The 18,676-nt window shown below is 39.7% G+C and overlaps 1 protein-coding gene across 8 annotated transcripts in view; it reads right to left on the bottom strand.

Moving 5' to 3' along the window:
- LOC110979604 (regulator of G protein signaling 7-like) overlaps positions 1-18,676 on the bottom strand; it is a 119,312-nt gene that overhangs the window by 65,737 nt on the left and 34,899 nt on the right. For all 8 annotated transcript variants that reach the window (XM_087145084.1, XM_087145080.1, XM_022235570.2 and 5 more), the window contains exons 5-7: positions 10,679-10,837; positions 7,655-7,719; positions 2,178-2,254 (exon numbers count right to left, since the gene is read on the bottom strand). In XM_087145084.1, the coding sequence (XP_087001210.1) occupies positions 2,178-2,254; positions 7,655-7,719; positions 10,679-10,837 (301 nt within the window). The remainder of the gene's footprint in view (positions 1-2,177; positions 2,255-7,654; positions 7,720-10,678; positions 10,838-18,676) is intronic.

The following is an 18,676-nucleotide window of genomic DNA, read 5'->3' as shown; positions in this document are numbered from 1 at the left end:
GTCAATATGCATTAAGCCAGGGTGGAATTTCTGCATGGACGAAAGGGAATGACAAGGCCTTCTGCAGAAAGAAACAAAGACAGGGTGTACATGAATGAAGCTGAGATGTCAGATTATCGTGAGCACACAAGCTACGTACCGCACTACAATGACACATGCTGCATACATGTCCATGTACAGGGACATGTACACCACACACCATAAATCCCAAAAAGCACTTCCTCCTAATGGTACAGTCCATCATTTGTCATTTGTGCATTATATTCCGTTGAGATAAAGAAATTGCTCAAACGCTAGAGAAGGGTACCCAAGGTCAAACCTGCTGTATCTGCCACGAAAAACAAAATTCTGTTAGCTTGAATTCCAATCAAAAGTTGCTGGGTCATGGTTTGAATCATGCCTGAATTCAGCATCTTGGATACGTCCTCAAATTCAGTCGAATACAGCCAACAGTACACGAAGTCACGCACTGAACAGATTATAGTAACCGCACAAATGTGTGTGAAGCGTTAATGTACATGTGCAGGCTTCTCATTCCAAATTTTCTGTAAATGTGTCTCTAGATACTTGTACATGTACATTGTTGAAAATGGTCTCCTTTCTCTGTAATTCCTTCAAAATGACAGCTCCCATAACCATCTTTAAAACTTTCCGTACGCTTTTCAAGAATAAATTATTCAGTTACATGTACTTTCCGGATAACTGCAAAGTGATGGACTGTACATGTACCTTTAACTACTACATGCAGCATGAATACCTCCAGCTCTAATGCTTATGGAATTGGAAAATATGCATTTACCGATGAAATGAGTTATACAGATTGAGTTACTCAAGCTATATGTACATTTAGATGTATTCCATTAAGGGTTTACTCCGGTTACTGAAGAGTCTCTGTTTCAAACTTTAAATGAATGTTTGTGAAGCTCAAGGCCTCTAATAGTGAATAAAGATTCTAACTACAGGTAATTCAAAAAAAATGTCTTCATATTTAATCAATCTGTTGTTGACATAAATATCAGCACTTTTCAAAGTTTGTCTGAGGAAATTACCAACTACAAAATGTTTGCCCTCGGAAGGCCAAGAAGCGCAATTTGAACATATATGAATGAAACCATTAAATACCAGTACCAACATTTCCGCAAAACTAAAAGCAAAGATCACAACACCAGCATGTTGCAGACAAGCTTCATAATGCAGACTTTCCTCATCACTGTCCTCAAACTGCATGGTGTTGCCTCCAAGCCCCAGAACCAAACCGGGGCCAAGGGAAAGATACCACCTACATATACGTGTACACACCTTCAACAGTTCCAACACAGAGCAACACTGTGTGGTGAACCAGGGGTGAAAATGGGGGATGAACAGTAATTCATGAAACATTCCAAGAGAGAGGTTGTAACAGTAACAACAATAAAATATGAGAACCTTTCAAGGTTTATTTACATGTAGCTAACAAGGTCCCAGTCTTATTCCTCAATCAGTGCAATTTTGTGACCCTTGGACTAGGTTTTTTCTTAAAATGTGTACAACATGGCAAAAACTGGATAGATTCACCTCTAAAAATCCACAGTTTGGGGTCAAAAGTTCCTGAAATCCTGAAAAACCTTGAGAAATCACACTCCTGATACATGTCAAATTTAAGTAACCAGAGAGTTCACTTTTTACTTTAAAGCCTTATACAGGGTTGGCTCTACCCAGTGTTTTTTCTACACAGTGTTGGCTCTACAAGGGTGTTGACTTTACCCAGTGTTGGCTAGAGCTACTCAGTGTTGGCTGTACAAATGGGAATTTGTTTTCTATTGTCTATTTCTTTCGGTAAATAATTCCTATAACATATGATAATTTTAATGGCAACACATCAGCTTCCCCCTCCACTGTTTACGCCACTGTTCTCATCCCATTGGTTCCCCATTGGTTCAAGTGAATACTGAAACGCTAATCAATACCCAAATTAAACATAGCTTATGGCCCCATCACTGATGTTTTCTCACAAGCTATATCTTAACCTGATTTCAAATCACCATGAAAGCAACAAATTTTCATGGAAAGTCTTCTCACAGGCTGGCAGGTTTTAGAAGTAAACATTTCAAAGTGTTCATTCTATTGTGCCCATCATGAATGATGTAGTTATTTGGAATCACATTGAGGAGGGGGCAGCAAAACCAGGATGGACTTACTTGGCCTGGGCTTCTGCCTGCATGAAGATAAACTCCCACTTCCTTGAGAACATTCGCTGCAGCTTGGCCAAGTTCTCCTGTTGATCATAAGGTACATGTAACACAGACAATTAGACCAGCATGAATTCTTTTCCCTAAAAGCTGCTGTTGAAGGTTGAATATCTATTCAACTTTCTTCACCAATGAGATGTACTGGTACAGAACCAGTCAAGGGGACAGGCATACATGTACATGTGCAAAGGGGACAAACTGTAATTCCTGTTCTTGGTGTATAGTCTTGTGCTCAACTCTGTCCTCTGTGGTGAATCCCAAATGCCAAGGCTTCATCCGAAGCTGTTTGTCAAGAGCTACAGGTACATTGTAAATCTAGGTCTTCGCTTCATTTGAATACGCCTTTTGCAAGTTAAATTTGAATAAAATCCGCTACATTGAATATCTGTTTGCACATAAACACAGTAATTTGAATTCCCCTGACTAAAGACACTGTTGCTTCAACTCGTGATTTGGGGCAAGGTGTTGTACAGTGACCACCATCTCTGGAATAGACTGGCTCCTTTGTGCCCTTCTTATCCACTGAAAACAGTGTATTGGTGCAAGGTGTGTCTTAAGTAACTAAGGAAAAGCTTGTCCTGAATCACGAGGTATAGCAACAGTGTCTTTAGTACACAGAATTCTTACATGTATGTTCACGTGAATTTAAAGAACTCAGTGTACCAGATTTTATTCAAACTGAACTCACACAAGGCTTATTAAAAGATACTGACAATAGATGTATCCACAGCTCCAGAAGCCTGTTTTGGACACGGCCCCAGTCTATTAAAGACTACAGGGAAAACATGGATTTGTCCTCCATGTATACTGTAGTAAACCATGATTGACTGAGAATCTGTGTGCATTTATATTTCCCCCAAATTTGTGAATTGTACATGTACCATGTGTACATCTGACCTAGAGAACACAAAGTCAAACAGCTAAACAGTAGTCAGGGTAGTATCTTGAGATGTTGCTAAACTTTATGTATCGGTACGTGTACGTGTAGATTGACATCTTTTCATGTCAATGTAAGCATGTGTATGCAAATCAATGTACATGTACAATGTACATGTGCATATGTATGAGCAGACGCATGTACATGTACCATTACACGTTAGTTCATACCAAATTGGCAAATTCAATCATGCATTTGATGCGAATCAGAGGGAATATGACAACATACATGTACATGTAGCAAGAAACTGCACAAAGTATGGACAGAAATGTGAATCCTACCCGTAATTATTTTACTGTAAACATTAATGATGCGTTTGCATCACTTGAAGGACAAATTAATGTGGTCATACTGACAATATCAATATCAATCAATTGATAATTCACTGAGGAAAATTACCAGTTCATTCACATTTAAGGGTAAACATAAATATAAATTACTAAATAATTATTTATCTAATAATTAAGTTATGTCTCTTGGGGGTACAGCTTACACATGATTGTGCGTATATTTCATTTCTTGTGTATTTATATTTTCCAGCTACCGGTACATGTAATTGGTAATAATGTTTGTCTGTAGTTTGGAGCCTCCACTCAACAAGCAATGCTTCTTGGGGGTCTCCATCCATCAACTAAATATGTACCGTTGTTAGCTTTCTATATTATCTGTAAATAAAGTGAAGTGAAGTACATGTACCAGTTTTGATACTTGTCAAACATATCTCTGTCAAAAATCATTAACTCTGAAGAAAAAAAAAAGGACACCAAAAGGAATGCACGTTTGTAAAGGATCTGAAGGACTGAGAGATCTGCAGGTAACCCCCCCCCCAAAAAAAACCCACACACACACACACACACACAAAAGGTCTGTGGGGAAACACCTTCTACAACATCAGACTTCTGGGGATTGTCAGAGAACACTGATTAATGCCCCATTACAAAAGACGATCAACATTATGCAGTGTCTCTTCATGTACACATACATGTACATAATGAACCAGTGCTGGACAAATCTCCTCAAAACACGGTTGCCCCCCCTCCCCCGCAACTGCTTTCATAAAAAGTGGTTGCCCAGTGTTTCAGCTTGGTAGCCAAGATCAAACCTTGCTCATGAGTGTCGTTTTGCAGTGAACATTGAAACAGTGTCCAACCACAAAATCCTACTGCACTCAAACAGAAAGATTTGACATGATCTCTGGCTGACACACGGTAAACTGCACTAAAAATATAAGATTTGACATGATCTCTGGCTGACACACGGTAAACTGCACTAAAAATATGGGTCAATTATGTCTTGTACTTACATGTATTATACAGGTACATCAGGGCTTGAAATTGGGCTAAATATCAGGGGAGCAAGTACTGGTACAGTACTTGCTCCCTAGACAGACGAATTTGTTAGTTTACAGGAGCAAGTACATGTAGCTTCCATAAGCCATATATGTTCTATAAACAACTTAAGGCCAAACAAAATAATAGTTGTGCTTCCTATTACCATGATTACATTGAAAAAAAAATAGGTTGGGTAGGCAGGTAGTATTTTTGTTTCTTCTTCTAAAGTTTTTGGGTCAAAAATTTTAGGGTGGGGCTTTTTTTTTTAAATCAAAAAGTGATTTTGATGGTACATGTACATGTATACAGTGTGTTTCATGCACTTTTTTTTTCCTGCGGATTTGTAGCTTGAGGATCAGTCTTGTCAAAGATTGCATCCAGGTCAGTCTCTTCGGACAATTGTACATTTATGTTGCACTGGCATTTCGATAAGTTAATGTCCAAAATTTATTGGAAGCTTGTACAAACCGATGCACATACACGTAGAGCACTTAAAACCCGCGCGATGATGCATGACACAGTAACTTTGTGCGCCCCAGCCCACACCAGTTGTAATGAAAACCCTTTATCTCCGAAAGTTAAAATGTACTAACCTTAATGTCAAGCCGTAAATTCACAGTGAAAGGTGTGCTACTGCAAGTCATAGCGGAGATTGTTAGTCACAACTTCCGCTCACGCAGGCATGGCTGTAATGAGTCCCACTGACACATGTATGAATATTGATGTTTCATTGGCAGCCAATCACAACACAATGACCGGATGGTCCCTGAATGTTCTTTATGCATGTACATAAGGCTTGCACTTCAAGCTAGCCGGTCACACAGCAGATACATATGTGTGTACGCATTATATACTGTACAATGTACAATGTACAAAAGATTCAATCGCATAAATTACGGATCTCCAGTGCTGTTAGTCCTGGCCGAGTGTGTGAGCCTACTGGCGCTCGGTGACTCTGTAAAAATTGTACTTCCATGACAAGGGTGATCTGAAGAAAAAAAGTTCGAGTATTTCTCATGGCAAGAATAGAAACAAGTGGGCGTTAGTACTTGCACCTTTCTTTATATTTAGGGGCGAATTTATGAGACGAACAGGAGCTTTTTAGCAACCTGGGGATGACTACATGTACGTCTACATCATCGAGAATGGGAGGCATTCTTTGAGTGGTTTCTCAATTATTTTAGAACATACAAATAAAACTTTCCTAGTGCCCCGCGCTATGTCGAAGTCAAATCGTACTTCTTCATAAATTCTCCATACACCCGGGTTAGTCTGGTTCCCAGAACTGAGGAATTATTGGTGAATCTGCAGGCTAGGTCAGGGAACCGGATTACGTACACATACAGTATACAGTTTGTTCACATGACACACACATCGGCCCATCGCAAACTCAGGCAAAACCTCACTGAAATTTGTGAGTTGGATCGAGGAATTCATTGCTTGTATTTCTATTAAAACTGTACCGGTATTTACCAATTGAGATACAAAATAACAATGTGTGGAGAAAAATCAGGACTGTACTTATACCAGATTTTTCTGGTTGTCCATGGACAACCAACTGTGGAAATTCTTGTTGTAGAGAAATATTTTTTGGTTGTCCCGGGTGCCCGGGCAACCAATTTAGCCAGGACTGTGCACTCTGATACAAATAGCATTCAAGTTCATATGTTTACTTCAAAGAGGGCAGTATAACCGTCTTGTCTGTATACCAGTAGTTCATGTCACTGACACTGCACACAAACTGTGCAGGAAACAGATGGGTTTATGTCTGCAGCAAGAGGGCAGCATGATGTACATGTATGTACAGGAAGTGTGTTTTTCACAGCCACCTTGACTGTGCCTGCCTGGATGGGCACATGTGGAATTTAAAGTAATGTGAAAAAAGGCTTGTGAATGCTTTTTTCAGCTTAGGGGAAAAGTCAACCTTCATGACAAAAACTATATTGTTTTTTTTCCCAATGAAAAATGACCTTAGGTTTGTCAAACAATTTCATGAGAATCAATTTGTAAAGCCAAGTACACTTATGGACCTGTGGCACCGTTTGGACTGTCCATTAGGGCTATGATGTGCAGTAATTTTTCAATAAGCAAACAGCTTAAGCTCAGCTGTTGACTAGTAACAGCTGTTGCTTCAACAAGAATAGATAGATGGATGACAGCTTGGCCATGCATGCTCAATAAGGAAATGATGCAATCTGGTTGTTTAAAGTCAGTAGAGAACAAGGTTCACGTAGGTGACATTGAGAAAAAAGTGTGAACTGACACTCTGTTTTTCTTAGGCATCTAACCCCTGCATACCATCGTACATGTGCACGAAAAAGTTTTAATCCCGAGCACTAACGATCCTTTCTTAAACACGTACAGACTTAAATTCAGTATTGCAGAACGTGTGCACATTATTCATGCTGTTAAACACAATGACAGTTTGGAAACTTCATGCGTGCATAGCCAATACAAAATTGAATACCATGACACAGGTGGTGTGCGTGTGTGGGTAGGCCTTCACCGGGTTAAGGGGACAATTTCTTTAGTCACGAAAAGTAGGACTAAGTTATGGGGACATATTTCTCTGTCGCCATAATGTTTTCGGTCCCAACAAAATAGGGGAAACATTGTGTGTTTGTCCCCACAAATATGGAACAAGTACATGTATCACTGTGGTTGTGTGGGCGGTGATTAGAATACTGCCCTCTTGTGGCGGCTGCTAGGTCTAGTCTCATGAATATTTAGTGTGGATCTTGCTCGCCACACATGTATATGCACCGTAGGGTTTAAGATAACTAGTTGTTTGTAGGTTGTTTTATTGCACTAATTTTGCCCTGTTTTCTTTAAAAAAAACATGTCATTCAGTTTTAATCATATTTATAAGATTCAATTTATGCATCAGGAAGGTATTAATCTGTCCATTGGAAGTTTTGTCCAACAAAATACTACAGAATTCGACGGTATGACAGGCTGAACACCCCTACTCATTTTGGACTTATTTAAACTAAATACGGTATGAATGTAAGCATGTACACATCATTTCACCGTCAAATGCCAATGCCCACATGGACATGCCAAAAGTCATGGTTGAATACACATGACCATATTTCAACATGGTCATGGCCACGCCCACATGGCCACACCCACACACATGTATATATTGAGGTACTTACCGCTTCATAATCTGCCAGTTCCAGCCTGGACTTGTTTTGCATAGTTCGTTTGCACAGATAAACGGCTTGAGAGGGAAACAGAAAAACAAAGCCAGTATTAAATAATGATGCACAAAACCGGCCTTACTAAGAAGCACGTTAATGCAAAAACTTGCAAATTACTCACAGAAAATTAACTTCTTGTTTTCAGTACAGCAAACGCTTTGACAAGCTTTGGCCCTTAATTGCTCACAGAAGAGATACATTTACCAATACATTATCCAGCTCGTAAGTGACTTCGTCACGAAGGCGGACGTGCCACGATTTGCAGGCTCTCATTGGACAATTGCTGAAGTTGCACGTTAACTTCTGGTTCCATGGTTCCATGTAAATAGTGATCAATGTATGTAACCTTATGTGCAGTGCACGTGTGCGGTGGGTGTGGTTTAAACTGAAGTGACACACACTTACCAACCTGATACACGTTCCATATTTACATGTACGGTATTTGCATCTGTTCAACATGGTCACCTGCCGTTTCATTACATAAACGAGAATTTTCTAACCAAACATGGCACTAAGTGCACTTTATCTGTTCAAAACCTAAATGTTATTGGCTCATCATTTCTGACTCAGATGTTAAAAAAACACATCTCCCACCTTCATTGGTAACTAACAGCATTTGTACATAAAAATGGAAAAATGGGGCAGGTTTTAAGATGATTAAAAGAGAAACTCAATATGATCACGCAAATGTACAGGATGTACCAGTATCAAACCTCAGTGTAGGCAGACTTTTTGTACCTGGTCCTTTGTGAAAGTACATGTACGATGAACCGATAAAGATTTCTTCCATAGGTGGCATGTTTGTTACTTAATGGAGAGTAATTCTGGCCATGCAGGTTCTAAAACATGGACACAAGTGTAACTCACTGACTTTGAACCCACACTTTGGCACAGTGACTGCAAGAGCGCCCCTGCTTTGTTTGTCTAATAAAGTCCATTACTGGTCAGGCGAGTGTTCAACAAGCACACTCACTGAATGTAAGTATACATAAATTTGGCCTGTTATGTAAGAAAAAGGTTACCGGCTGAGACACTGTGGGATGTAATTTGGCTGGTTGACGTCATTTCTTTGCGAAGCAAATGGATCTTCTCCCATTGCCTGTACCCATTGACAGGGGGTTCTAAACCACACTTACCGTACACCCCCCCCCCACTTGCACCAGTAGTACGAGAACAGTACCTGTATTGCTAAGCTGAAGTGGTTATGGCCAAAAGTGTGGCCCTTGCGTTACCCACTCAGAGTGAGTAATGTGACTGCCTATGCACCCTGGAGAGTTGAGACAGATGGGGGGGCAGAATAACCATACAAAGCCTGTCTACCAAAAATAATGACATCACGCAAAGGGCACTGATCATGCAACGAGAGTGCCATATACACAAAAATGCCAATATTATCGAATTTTGCTCCCGCTGTTACAAACTTGGCAGGAGGTCCAGTCTTTTTGGAAGCCCAATCCATCAGCTTCCACTGAAAGCAGAACTGATTTTTTTTTTCTCATTCAAGTTGTGGCTCTTGTACAAACTTACGGGCTGCTTTGGAAATGCCAGAGAGTCAGGCTCTGTACCCCCCACCATGCACTTTTCAGTGGTACCGTTATCAGAGATGTTTGGACAGACATTCTGTTTGGATAACATTAAATACTGGTTCAGCCATGCTAAGTTTGATTGGCTACAATTTCAACTGTTGACATAACTGAAGTCACAATGTATACATGAAAAAGCAAAGACAATTTTCGCAGGATGAATTGCACCAATCCATTTCAGCTGTTTCAGCAATAACTTGCTGTACCAATTTTTATGTTAAACACATGAAAGGACATCGGGAAATAGCTTGGCTGAAAGGTACTGGAAGTTATTATCAGGTTTTTAAAAAAATCAGATGAAACATTTACATTTTTCAAACAGATGAAAAAAAAAAGCTTCAACAGCAACTTTAGAACTAAGCTCGTTAACAGGAAAAAAATATATTGTATATGTAGATAAAAAGTCTTTTCAGTTACCCTCTGGACGGTGAAAGGCTCCTAAGCCCAGAGTGTTGCCACAATCCAAATCAGGTATGGCACAGACCAGGGGATTGGTTAACCCCATTATCCATAGAATTAGGGCACAATTTGATGTAAAAAAGTCCCAGTGAAAGAATTTTCTGGACAGTTGTCTCGAACAAGGCAGATCATGTCTGGTTTGAATTAATGAATATTACTGGTATTTGTACTAAAGAAAGCAGTTCATGCATATTGAGAATTGTTATTATTTTTAGTCTGCTGGATGGTTTTTCCCACATTGCTCATTCATCATTTGATCTCTCCACATTTCTCTGTGTCATGGACGGCGGCAATGTGTCTAGGCTGGGCCCATACAGAGGATAGTGCAATGCAGGTCATGCAGGGTGTAAGATCACAGACAAAGGATACCAAAATTATCAAGGAGCCTGCAACAATGACAGGGTTTTTTTATTTCTTAAGGCATCCAAAAAACCAACACAAATAATATTCAGAGATAGACTAAGAGCGTTTATCAAGTGAGACAAACATGAAAAATCTTTACAGTCACCATTATTTTACATCTCAAAACTCAACATCAAAGTTTTTTAGAAATGATTTCTTTCACTCCTTTTACCTTAGTTCAAATCCCTAAATATTGTGAAATCTAACAGTTCTAAAGCATTTCCCACTATTAATTTGTAGCATGGGTATGGCTTTAAATGGGACGGGGAAGAGAAAGTATAACTATTAGGTGTGACAAGAAAATTCATGGTCCATGAAGCAAAGTACACCGGTACATGTAGCTCATCCCCTCAAACACACCCCAAATGATATTTTGGGAGGAAACAAGGAAAAATACAGCAGAAACACTAAAGAAGTGTAGAAAAAAATATTCAATGTATGCCTGATAATTCTCTTGCACTTTGTTTCATATGGAGCAGGGAAAATAAAAAAGGTTTCACGTTGTTGGAGAACAAGTCAGTTAGAGCCAACCTACCATAGTCTGTATTTTCGGGTTCCCAGCAGTTTGACGGCCAGAAGTAGGGCGTCTGAAACCTGTAGAAAGTGTTGTCATCTTTGAGTGTGAGGACGTGGTCGGTTATTGGGAAGAAGTAGCCATTTGCAGCCAGAAGTGACCCAAGATGAATGGCATTGACTGTGGCCAAAATCAAAGAAGAAAGAGGTAAGACATTCAAACCATCTGGCAAGTCCCCAATGATGCAAAGCCTGCATGGAAGTGATCATTACAGCATTGAAAGCTTATGGAAAGGACAATGGAGTTTTGTGCTGACATTTTGTGGGAATGCTTTCTCTTATGTTTTCTTTACCATGGAAAGGTCTGTCCCAACTTTTGGAAACTGCAGATGCTTTCAAGCCACAAAATGAAAATTACATCTACATCCTTGTATTACACATTCATTCTTACGTTCCATGCATGATAAAAAGAAAGTTTTTCTAATGTTATTGACGAACTACCAGTATCTGCTAACTGCAGCCCTGACAAGGTACTGTAGCCCAATGATAACACACATGTGAGCCTACATGTAAGGGAGAATGTGCAATCCTGGGAACCAGATGTATGGCTGCATCGCTGAAATCTTCAATTTGTCGGAAAATTTGCAATCTTTGGACTTGTTGCCTTTCACAAACAAAACACCTCCTGTGAGCTTCCATGGCAGGAAACCTCAAATTCTCGTTAACCACTTGCAAACTCATCCAAGGCACAACGTTAATTTTCAACCCAAAATTATTGACTATTTGAAAAGACAAGATACCAAAATCACAGTTCTATTCAAAGTTGGACATCATGAATGCTGACCCTTGGTGGTCATACATGTGCATGTACTTGTGCACGTTTAAGATTTGCGCAACATTTTTTTGCAACTTCGTTGCTTTTTGGAAACTATGGACAACACTAGTTTGAGCCCATGTGTGCGTCACTCAAGCGCAGGGATGGGTATAGACATCACACATACATGTACATGTACAGCATTTGCCCGAGCATGTTCAAACGTACAGTGTTACAAGACAGGACATCCCTGTACATGTATGTTTACAAGCCATCCCGCATGATGTGGTTAACAATGTAAAGTAAATGCACATATCCATGCACAGTTTGACTTTTGTTAGGCATTTCACAATGTGCATGACTGTGATGCATTCCATGTATTGTGCAACCTGACCCATACCTTAATTAAATCTCAACTTGCACAAACCAATCTACTGACATGTACGCTGCAGAACACAATTACATGTGGACTTACTCATCACTGAAATCATAGATTGAACATCTGACTGAATAGCTGGTTTTGAAAGATTGCATTTCAAAAATGCTTTCTAAAGTACATGTCCTCCCACAAAAGAATGTACATACAGAGGTCAGACTCCAATGCATGCAAACGATCCTCTTTCATCACAGACGCTGCAGTAAGTTTGTCCGATTTTGACTGTGAATTTCTGATGCCCAAATCGCCATGATGCAGACAAAACTACAGTACCATTATACGTACATGTACCGGTACAAGGCCATGTGAGTTTTGGACTTGTTAGAAAAATGCATTAGACATCATATTCAGCATTAATAAGCGCTAATGAGCAACAGACATAATTATGACTTGAGGAAAATAAATCACAAAACTATTTGGAAGTCATGCCACCGTTGTTGTACAAAACCTAAACATAATGGCCAGCTGAAATACATCTTGTGCAAGTCCTGCTGGTTGGTTCTACCCACCGGTAGAATATTGCTGACCCACGAGATCTAAGTCCACGCAAAAGTTTCAGTTTGATATCTCCATTTAAATATTATCACACTGACATACATGTACATGTAGGCATTCATCAACTGAACTAGATAACTGGAAAATATCTTATCTCTAACATGAACAGGTACATGTAAGTAACATGCTTTGATTGCGGTTACCGCCTGTGGTGTTTCAACAATGAAGTATTATCTTCCTTGAGCAGATGCACCCCCTCATCAGTTGAAAAGAGCCAGGTTGGTGGGGAGTACAGTATTCACTTTGGTGGTAGCGATGCAACCATAATGCATGCATGTCATAGTCATTTGTGGACAGATTTCATGAAACTTCACGCAATGGCATAACTCCACTTACACCATGTTATTTGTGCAAGTTGAGCAACAAATTAAAACTGATTCCATGAAAGTGACGCACTGCGTAAGTCTGCAAATTACACAACAAATTATGGCGTAACTTATGAAGTTATTTTAGGTGGTGTACATTGTGCCAAACGAAGCCCAAATGAATGATTTGACTAGTTTATCATGTTTGGTTAAGCTTCATTATTGCTCAACTTATGAGAAACGTACAACTTTGTGGGAGAAGGTCATGAAAAACTTGTGCATGTAGCTGTGAGAGAACTGCAACATTTTCTGTCTGAATAAGACTTGAGGCTATGCATGGCGAAAGTACTAACTATGTGAAGTTTGCGGTGACACCATGTAATCAAATTCTCTCTTTGAGTGTGTGTGGTTCTGAAAAGAACCGGGGTTCACTCGACGTTTCGAACAGTGTGCTCTGTTCGTCTTCAGGAGAAAGAGTGCCGAACTCTAATGGTCTACAACTAGGGGATCCCCTCCGCAGCCAGCGACTTAAGCCCCACACACTCCAGAGTTCGGCACTCTTTCTCCTGAAGATGAACAGAGCACACTGTTCGAAACGTCGAGTGAACCCCGGTTCTTTTCAGAACCACACACACTCAAAGAGAGAATTTGATTACATGGTGTCACCGCAAACTTCACATAGTTAGTATTTTCTGTCTGGTTCCGATTAAGCAAAGACGAAAACCTTTTCAACATTATGGACATAGGTGATTCAATGACTGATAACTTGTTATATTGGAAAGGAGCAGCCATCATAAAAGCTGTTCTTGTCCTGGATCAAGAAATTCAATATGATTAAAATGTGGTGAAGCTATGCAACTTTTTGTGAAATTGAATGTAAAAAAGGTACATTGCGTAGCTACAGCATAAATTTGTGGTAATAAGAATAATAATAATGATAATAATAATTTAGAATTTATAGCGGGCCCTTCCTACCGAAGTGATCAAAGGCACATTACACTTAAAACTTATTTAAATCCAAGTACACAAAAAACCAATTGGTGCAAGGCTTAAACACGTACAATGTATATCGTGAAATCGGCTGCCGAACTTGGGCCCTCTCTTGGTTCAGCTTGGGGCACATTAACTTCTTTTTATTTTTCCTTTTGTTTGGATTGAGCAGGTGTTTGAATGTTGCTTGTTCTATGCATCATTTCGCAAAGTCGATTTCACTTGTTACGTTAGCCTTGTGATGACAAGTGCATTCTAAGTGATGGCACATGTATGTGTGTACATGTAGGAGGCTATTGTGTCTGATATGAATACTTATAGTGCATGAAAATCTATCTGACAGTTTTTTGTTGTTTTTTTCCCAGGAAAAACCAAGGGAAAATGGGATAGGCAGGGGGCCAGCTTTCTGATTCCTCCTTCCCCCTTTGTAGCTTGGACACATTCCCAAGTTAATGCAGGCAGCCAACATGAAACATCTCTGGCTGGCGTGGCCCGTCTTGCCCTGTAATATTACAGACTACTCACAGTGCAGTTCAACCATGCTTGGGCTTTTAATGGTTGATTCAGGCACTGACTTAAATCAGGACCAGTGAGGAGAAAACCCCAGTATCTTGGTTTGACTACCTGAGCTACTGTAATAATTATGGATCTATATTTCTACGTGTAAGTGTTATGACGCTCCTGTACCTGTTTCAAACCATGTACATGTACTGGTACATGTACATGTATGTCACCCTATATGATGTACATGTATGTCACCCTATATGATGTACATGTACATGTATGTCACCCTATATGATGTACATGTATGTCACCCTATATGATGTACATGTACATGTATGTCACCCTATATGATGTATGTACATGTATGTCACCCTATATGATGTACTTGTACTTTCTTCATCTCCCATATTGTCAATTTTCATTCCATTTTCAGCCAATAATATACATGTGCTTTTTAAACCCAATTGTACATGTCGCATGGTTATTTTTTTAATGAATATAAGAATATGTACGTGTACTGTATGTTTGACGTACAGCCATCCAGCATTTTATGGGAAAAGCTTTCAGCCTAATTGTTTGTACATGCAAAATCCGGTGAAAAGGTGTGGGCGGCCAAACAATTCAAATGTTCATTTTCAACAGCTTATGTGCACAAATTACATGTACAATGTTAAAACTGACCCACACTGCATTTGTGTGAAAGCTACAAATCTTGCGTCCAGAAGAATGTTATGATATGTCAGATGATCAAGACATGATTTCAAGCTGTAATAAACCTTTTCGGAAAAACAAACTCAGGTAAAGCTTGTAACCAGGAAAAAAAGACAGCAGGACAAGTGTTGCAGAAGGATTTAAGCGTAGGACAGAACTGGAAAAAGGGGGGAGAAAGAAGCTTCCAATCTAACACGAGGGTGTCACCTCTTGATACCAGGGAACTCTGATAACTGAAGAAAAAAAGACAGCCAAAGTTGACATCCACACCTCTCTCTTCCCTTGTTCAACTCATACTCCTCCCCCTACCATGTCAATTTGTGATACAACCTGCCGGAAGTGAGCTGATGAATCAGTTGTTACAGTCCTAACTGAGGAGCTAATCTCAGCTGTCAAGATTACTGTAGAGCCAACCATGCCAGGGATCAGCAAGTTAACTCAAGGCCGTTATCTTGCCCACTCCACAACCTTCCCCCCCCCAACAACCACAACATGCAAAGACTCCAACCGGACAAGTTCACAATGGATGACATTTACGCAGTGCCGCCATCTCTGCAGCGGCACAGCTCATGAAATGACTCACTATTGTGCAGGTACCTGCAGACTCCAAAAGCAAGCTAACGCGGACATGTCTGTGCGCAGCCTGCTATTGAGGAGTGTCTAACAGAATGACTGCATGTGCATTTATATAAACATGTATCATACATGTACATGTACACACTCGCGAAGGAAAGGACAGCAGCCACATAACGAATTGGTCAGCCTGTCTGCAGTGAAGACAAAACGTGATTCACGTATTCCTCGTGAAACACTTACTGTACTACTGCCAAATCTTTGATATGTGGGTCTCATGTACCATGAATTCCGTACATTGCTTGCACTGTTACGTTATTTTCCTGAGGGAAGCTGTTTGTTTTTTTAAAGTGTAAAATTCAGTGGTTCACTTCGTGCCAAAATTCTGGCTTTCGAAAATAAATAAGTATCACCTTCATAATGACAGCGAGAAAAGAGATTACCATAAATGTGCTCTCGGGATACTAGGCAACTAACAAATAAATGTTGTAACACGCGTGTATGTCAGACGCCATGTGAAAAAAATAAAACCATTCCAACTAAGATTGCTTTAAGGGGTTGATGGTGATACTCGATTGTTTGTCAGCCACTGGCATAAGGCATCATTCATCACATGAAAATATATTCACAGATGCACTGTAGCTGTCCAATACCCTTACCAAATGTTACCAAGTAATACAATTACCGTTTCATTCTATGGACGTTTCACAACAGTGCGCCGCCAAAAGTTTGCTATGCAGTGGCCACTGTGTGCCATGCGCGTTTGAATGGATTGACAAGTCTGGACGTATCGACCGGCAACGTGCATTGGGAAAGGGTAAACATACTGTGCGTACTGTAATTAACCAATGTGTTGCAAACTCTTGGTGGCGCTCTTACTGTGAAACGCCTGTATTAAAAGTGCTTCTCGTTTGGGGTAAGCGTTGGTTAAAGTAAGCCAATCAGTTTGGTGTCTGTTACACTGCTTATTAAACACGTACAACATTTAACCAGGTGACCAACGTCACAGCAACAACACTGTAAAATGCCATAGGGAGAACCCATAGCGTTCTTGTACATGAAGTGGTGCTAGCGTGTAAATACGGTTAGTGTGGAATCTGGGCACTCTCTTGAAGTAAACACAGGTACCCTGGTGCCAATACTATATTCAGAATGGTAATTCGGTATCACCTGAAATGTTCATCAACAACCCTTTGGTCAGACATGAGATATCCTTTTAGTAGCATTCCCTACCAGTATAACTTGGTTTCTTTTCTTTTCCTTCTCTTTAATTTCTACACAAAGACCTTCAGAAACCTTTCTTTTCTAGTAATTTGTATAGAAGGTTACCCAGAACATTTTTTGGATCTGCTTACAGACATCATAACTTGGGTAATCAAGTCCCTATGTACATGTACAGAGCTTCTGATGCACCGCCCTTGGTGTACATACATGTATATGTATATGCCTGAACTTACACTGAAGGTGATCATCACCTACATGTACAGGAGCATACATACATGTACATGTGTCATAATTCCTTTTTACATGAAACTTTCCACACAATGAATGTAGCAACTTGCATTTCAACAAGAATGTTAACCAATTACTGATAACCACACACACAACCACAGTTGAATGCCCAACGGCAATACTGATTTCTTTTCGTTCTTTACTTTAAGTTCCTTAAAACTATTGCCGAAACACGCTATGTGCATACCATGAGTAATGAAATTATTGCATTAATAACAGATATGAAGCACAGAATATCTTAGACAATACACATTAGCCAAAGCCAGAGGGTATTCAACCTGGGCTTAATCAAAATTAATTAGCAAGTGCAGATGTCTACGCATTCAACTGAGGTAATATCTAATGTAGAGTTCAATAGATTCCTCCACTACTCCATTCTCACACAGATGGCTGCTACTGTAAGCATCTCCCATTCCCTGCATTGTGGAGGCTGACGCTTGACCAATCAGGCAAGCCAAGCTCCATTCGTGCCCCCCAGCATCATAAATTTGACAAAAACGATTTTTTTTTTGCATTTCGCATCATCGCTCATAACTTGCCAGCCAAGTGTCCAGCCGGGTAAAATCCATAAGGCAGTGACAGGTCAACGGCCCTGTGAGCGAACAATGAATTGAAGGGGGGGGTGTTATGCTAGGTCTGCTTGTCCTGGGAAGGGGGAGCCTGGCACTTCAGGTCTGAGGGCCACACGCAAGGGTCTGCCCCTATTAAGAGTTTTTTGAACCTGATTATTACAAGGACACAGATGATGTTAATTAGAATAGGCACTTTAGGCCAAAATTTGTTTTTGCTTCTTTTTGTTTGATATGTATACAGGATGAACGGGGGGGGTTAACAGAATTAAAATCCCTTTTGAATTTTCAAAAAAGCTCCTTCCGTTGCGGAGATATGACTGTTTATACATGTATGTCAGTTTTTCCAATGACTTTGCAGACCGGATCGAGGTCAAAGGTCATTCCCATGTTTTTCTTTGGTTTAAGGATGGCACCACAAAATTGACTTTCATGGGCACCAATTGGCTTCTATCTCAAAAAATATTTATTGCTACGACCTGAAACCTTCAGGATATGTTAAGCTGGCAGCATGCCAATTTCTAAATAAGTTTTAAAATATATATATTTGCATATCATTTACATATTAATTTATGCAAATGTGTCCAATATTTAGTGTTCTGTAAAGAAAAGCAATGAGCGTTTGCATTTAAGTACCACCAACCTTAAGAAGAAACTGCTTGCAATGAAAAGCATTAATGTTACACTCAAAACACAAATTAATGAATTGATGTAGTTAACATACTCATTAACTTAATTTAGTTAAACTATGAAGGTTTCTGGCTGAAATTGAAAAATCCAAAAGTTACCTGTAACCGGACAATATTATCTAGTTACAGTATGTTACCCTGTACCAGTACATCTGATAGTGTCTGTCAGGAACTAAACATATTAATTGCTATAAATGACATTTGCATATTATTAGGACTTAAATTAGCAAATTATGTTGTATAATAAATACAAACAAAATAATTTTTTTTTTAACAATTCGGTTCTTCAATACTATGAGGTAGCAAGTTATGGTATGCCCTATTGCAATGATTCAAATGAACAACACAAGGCTATTTGATTG

This window comes from Acanthaster planci, linkage group LG01 (genome assembly GCF_054643075.1).
Source record: "Acanthaster planci isolate LZ-2023a linkage group LG01, COTS_SCS, whole genome shotgun sequence".
NCBI classification, from domain to species: Eukaryota; Metazoa; Echinodermata; class Asteroidea; order Valvatida; family Acanthasteridae; genus Acanthaster; species Acanthaster planci.
The sequence above is the reverse complement of the archived record's forward strand: the minus strand, read 5'-3'. Positions and strand labels throughout refer to the sequence as shown.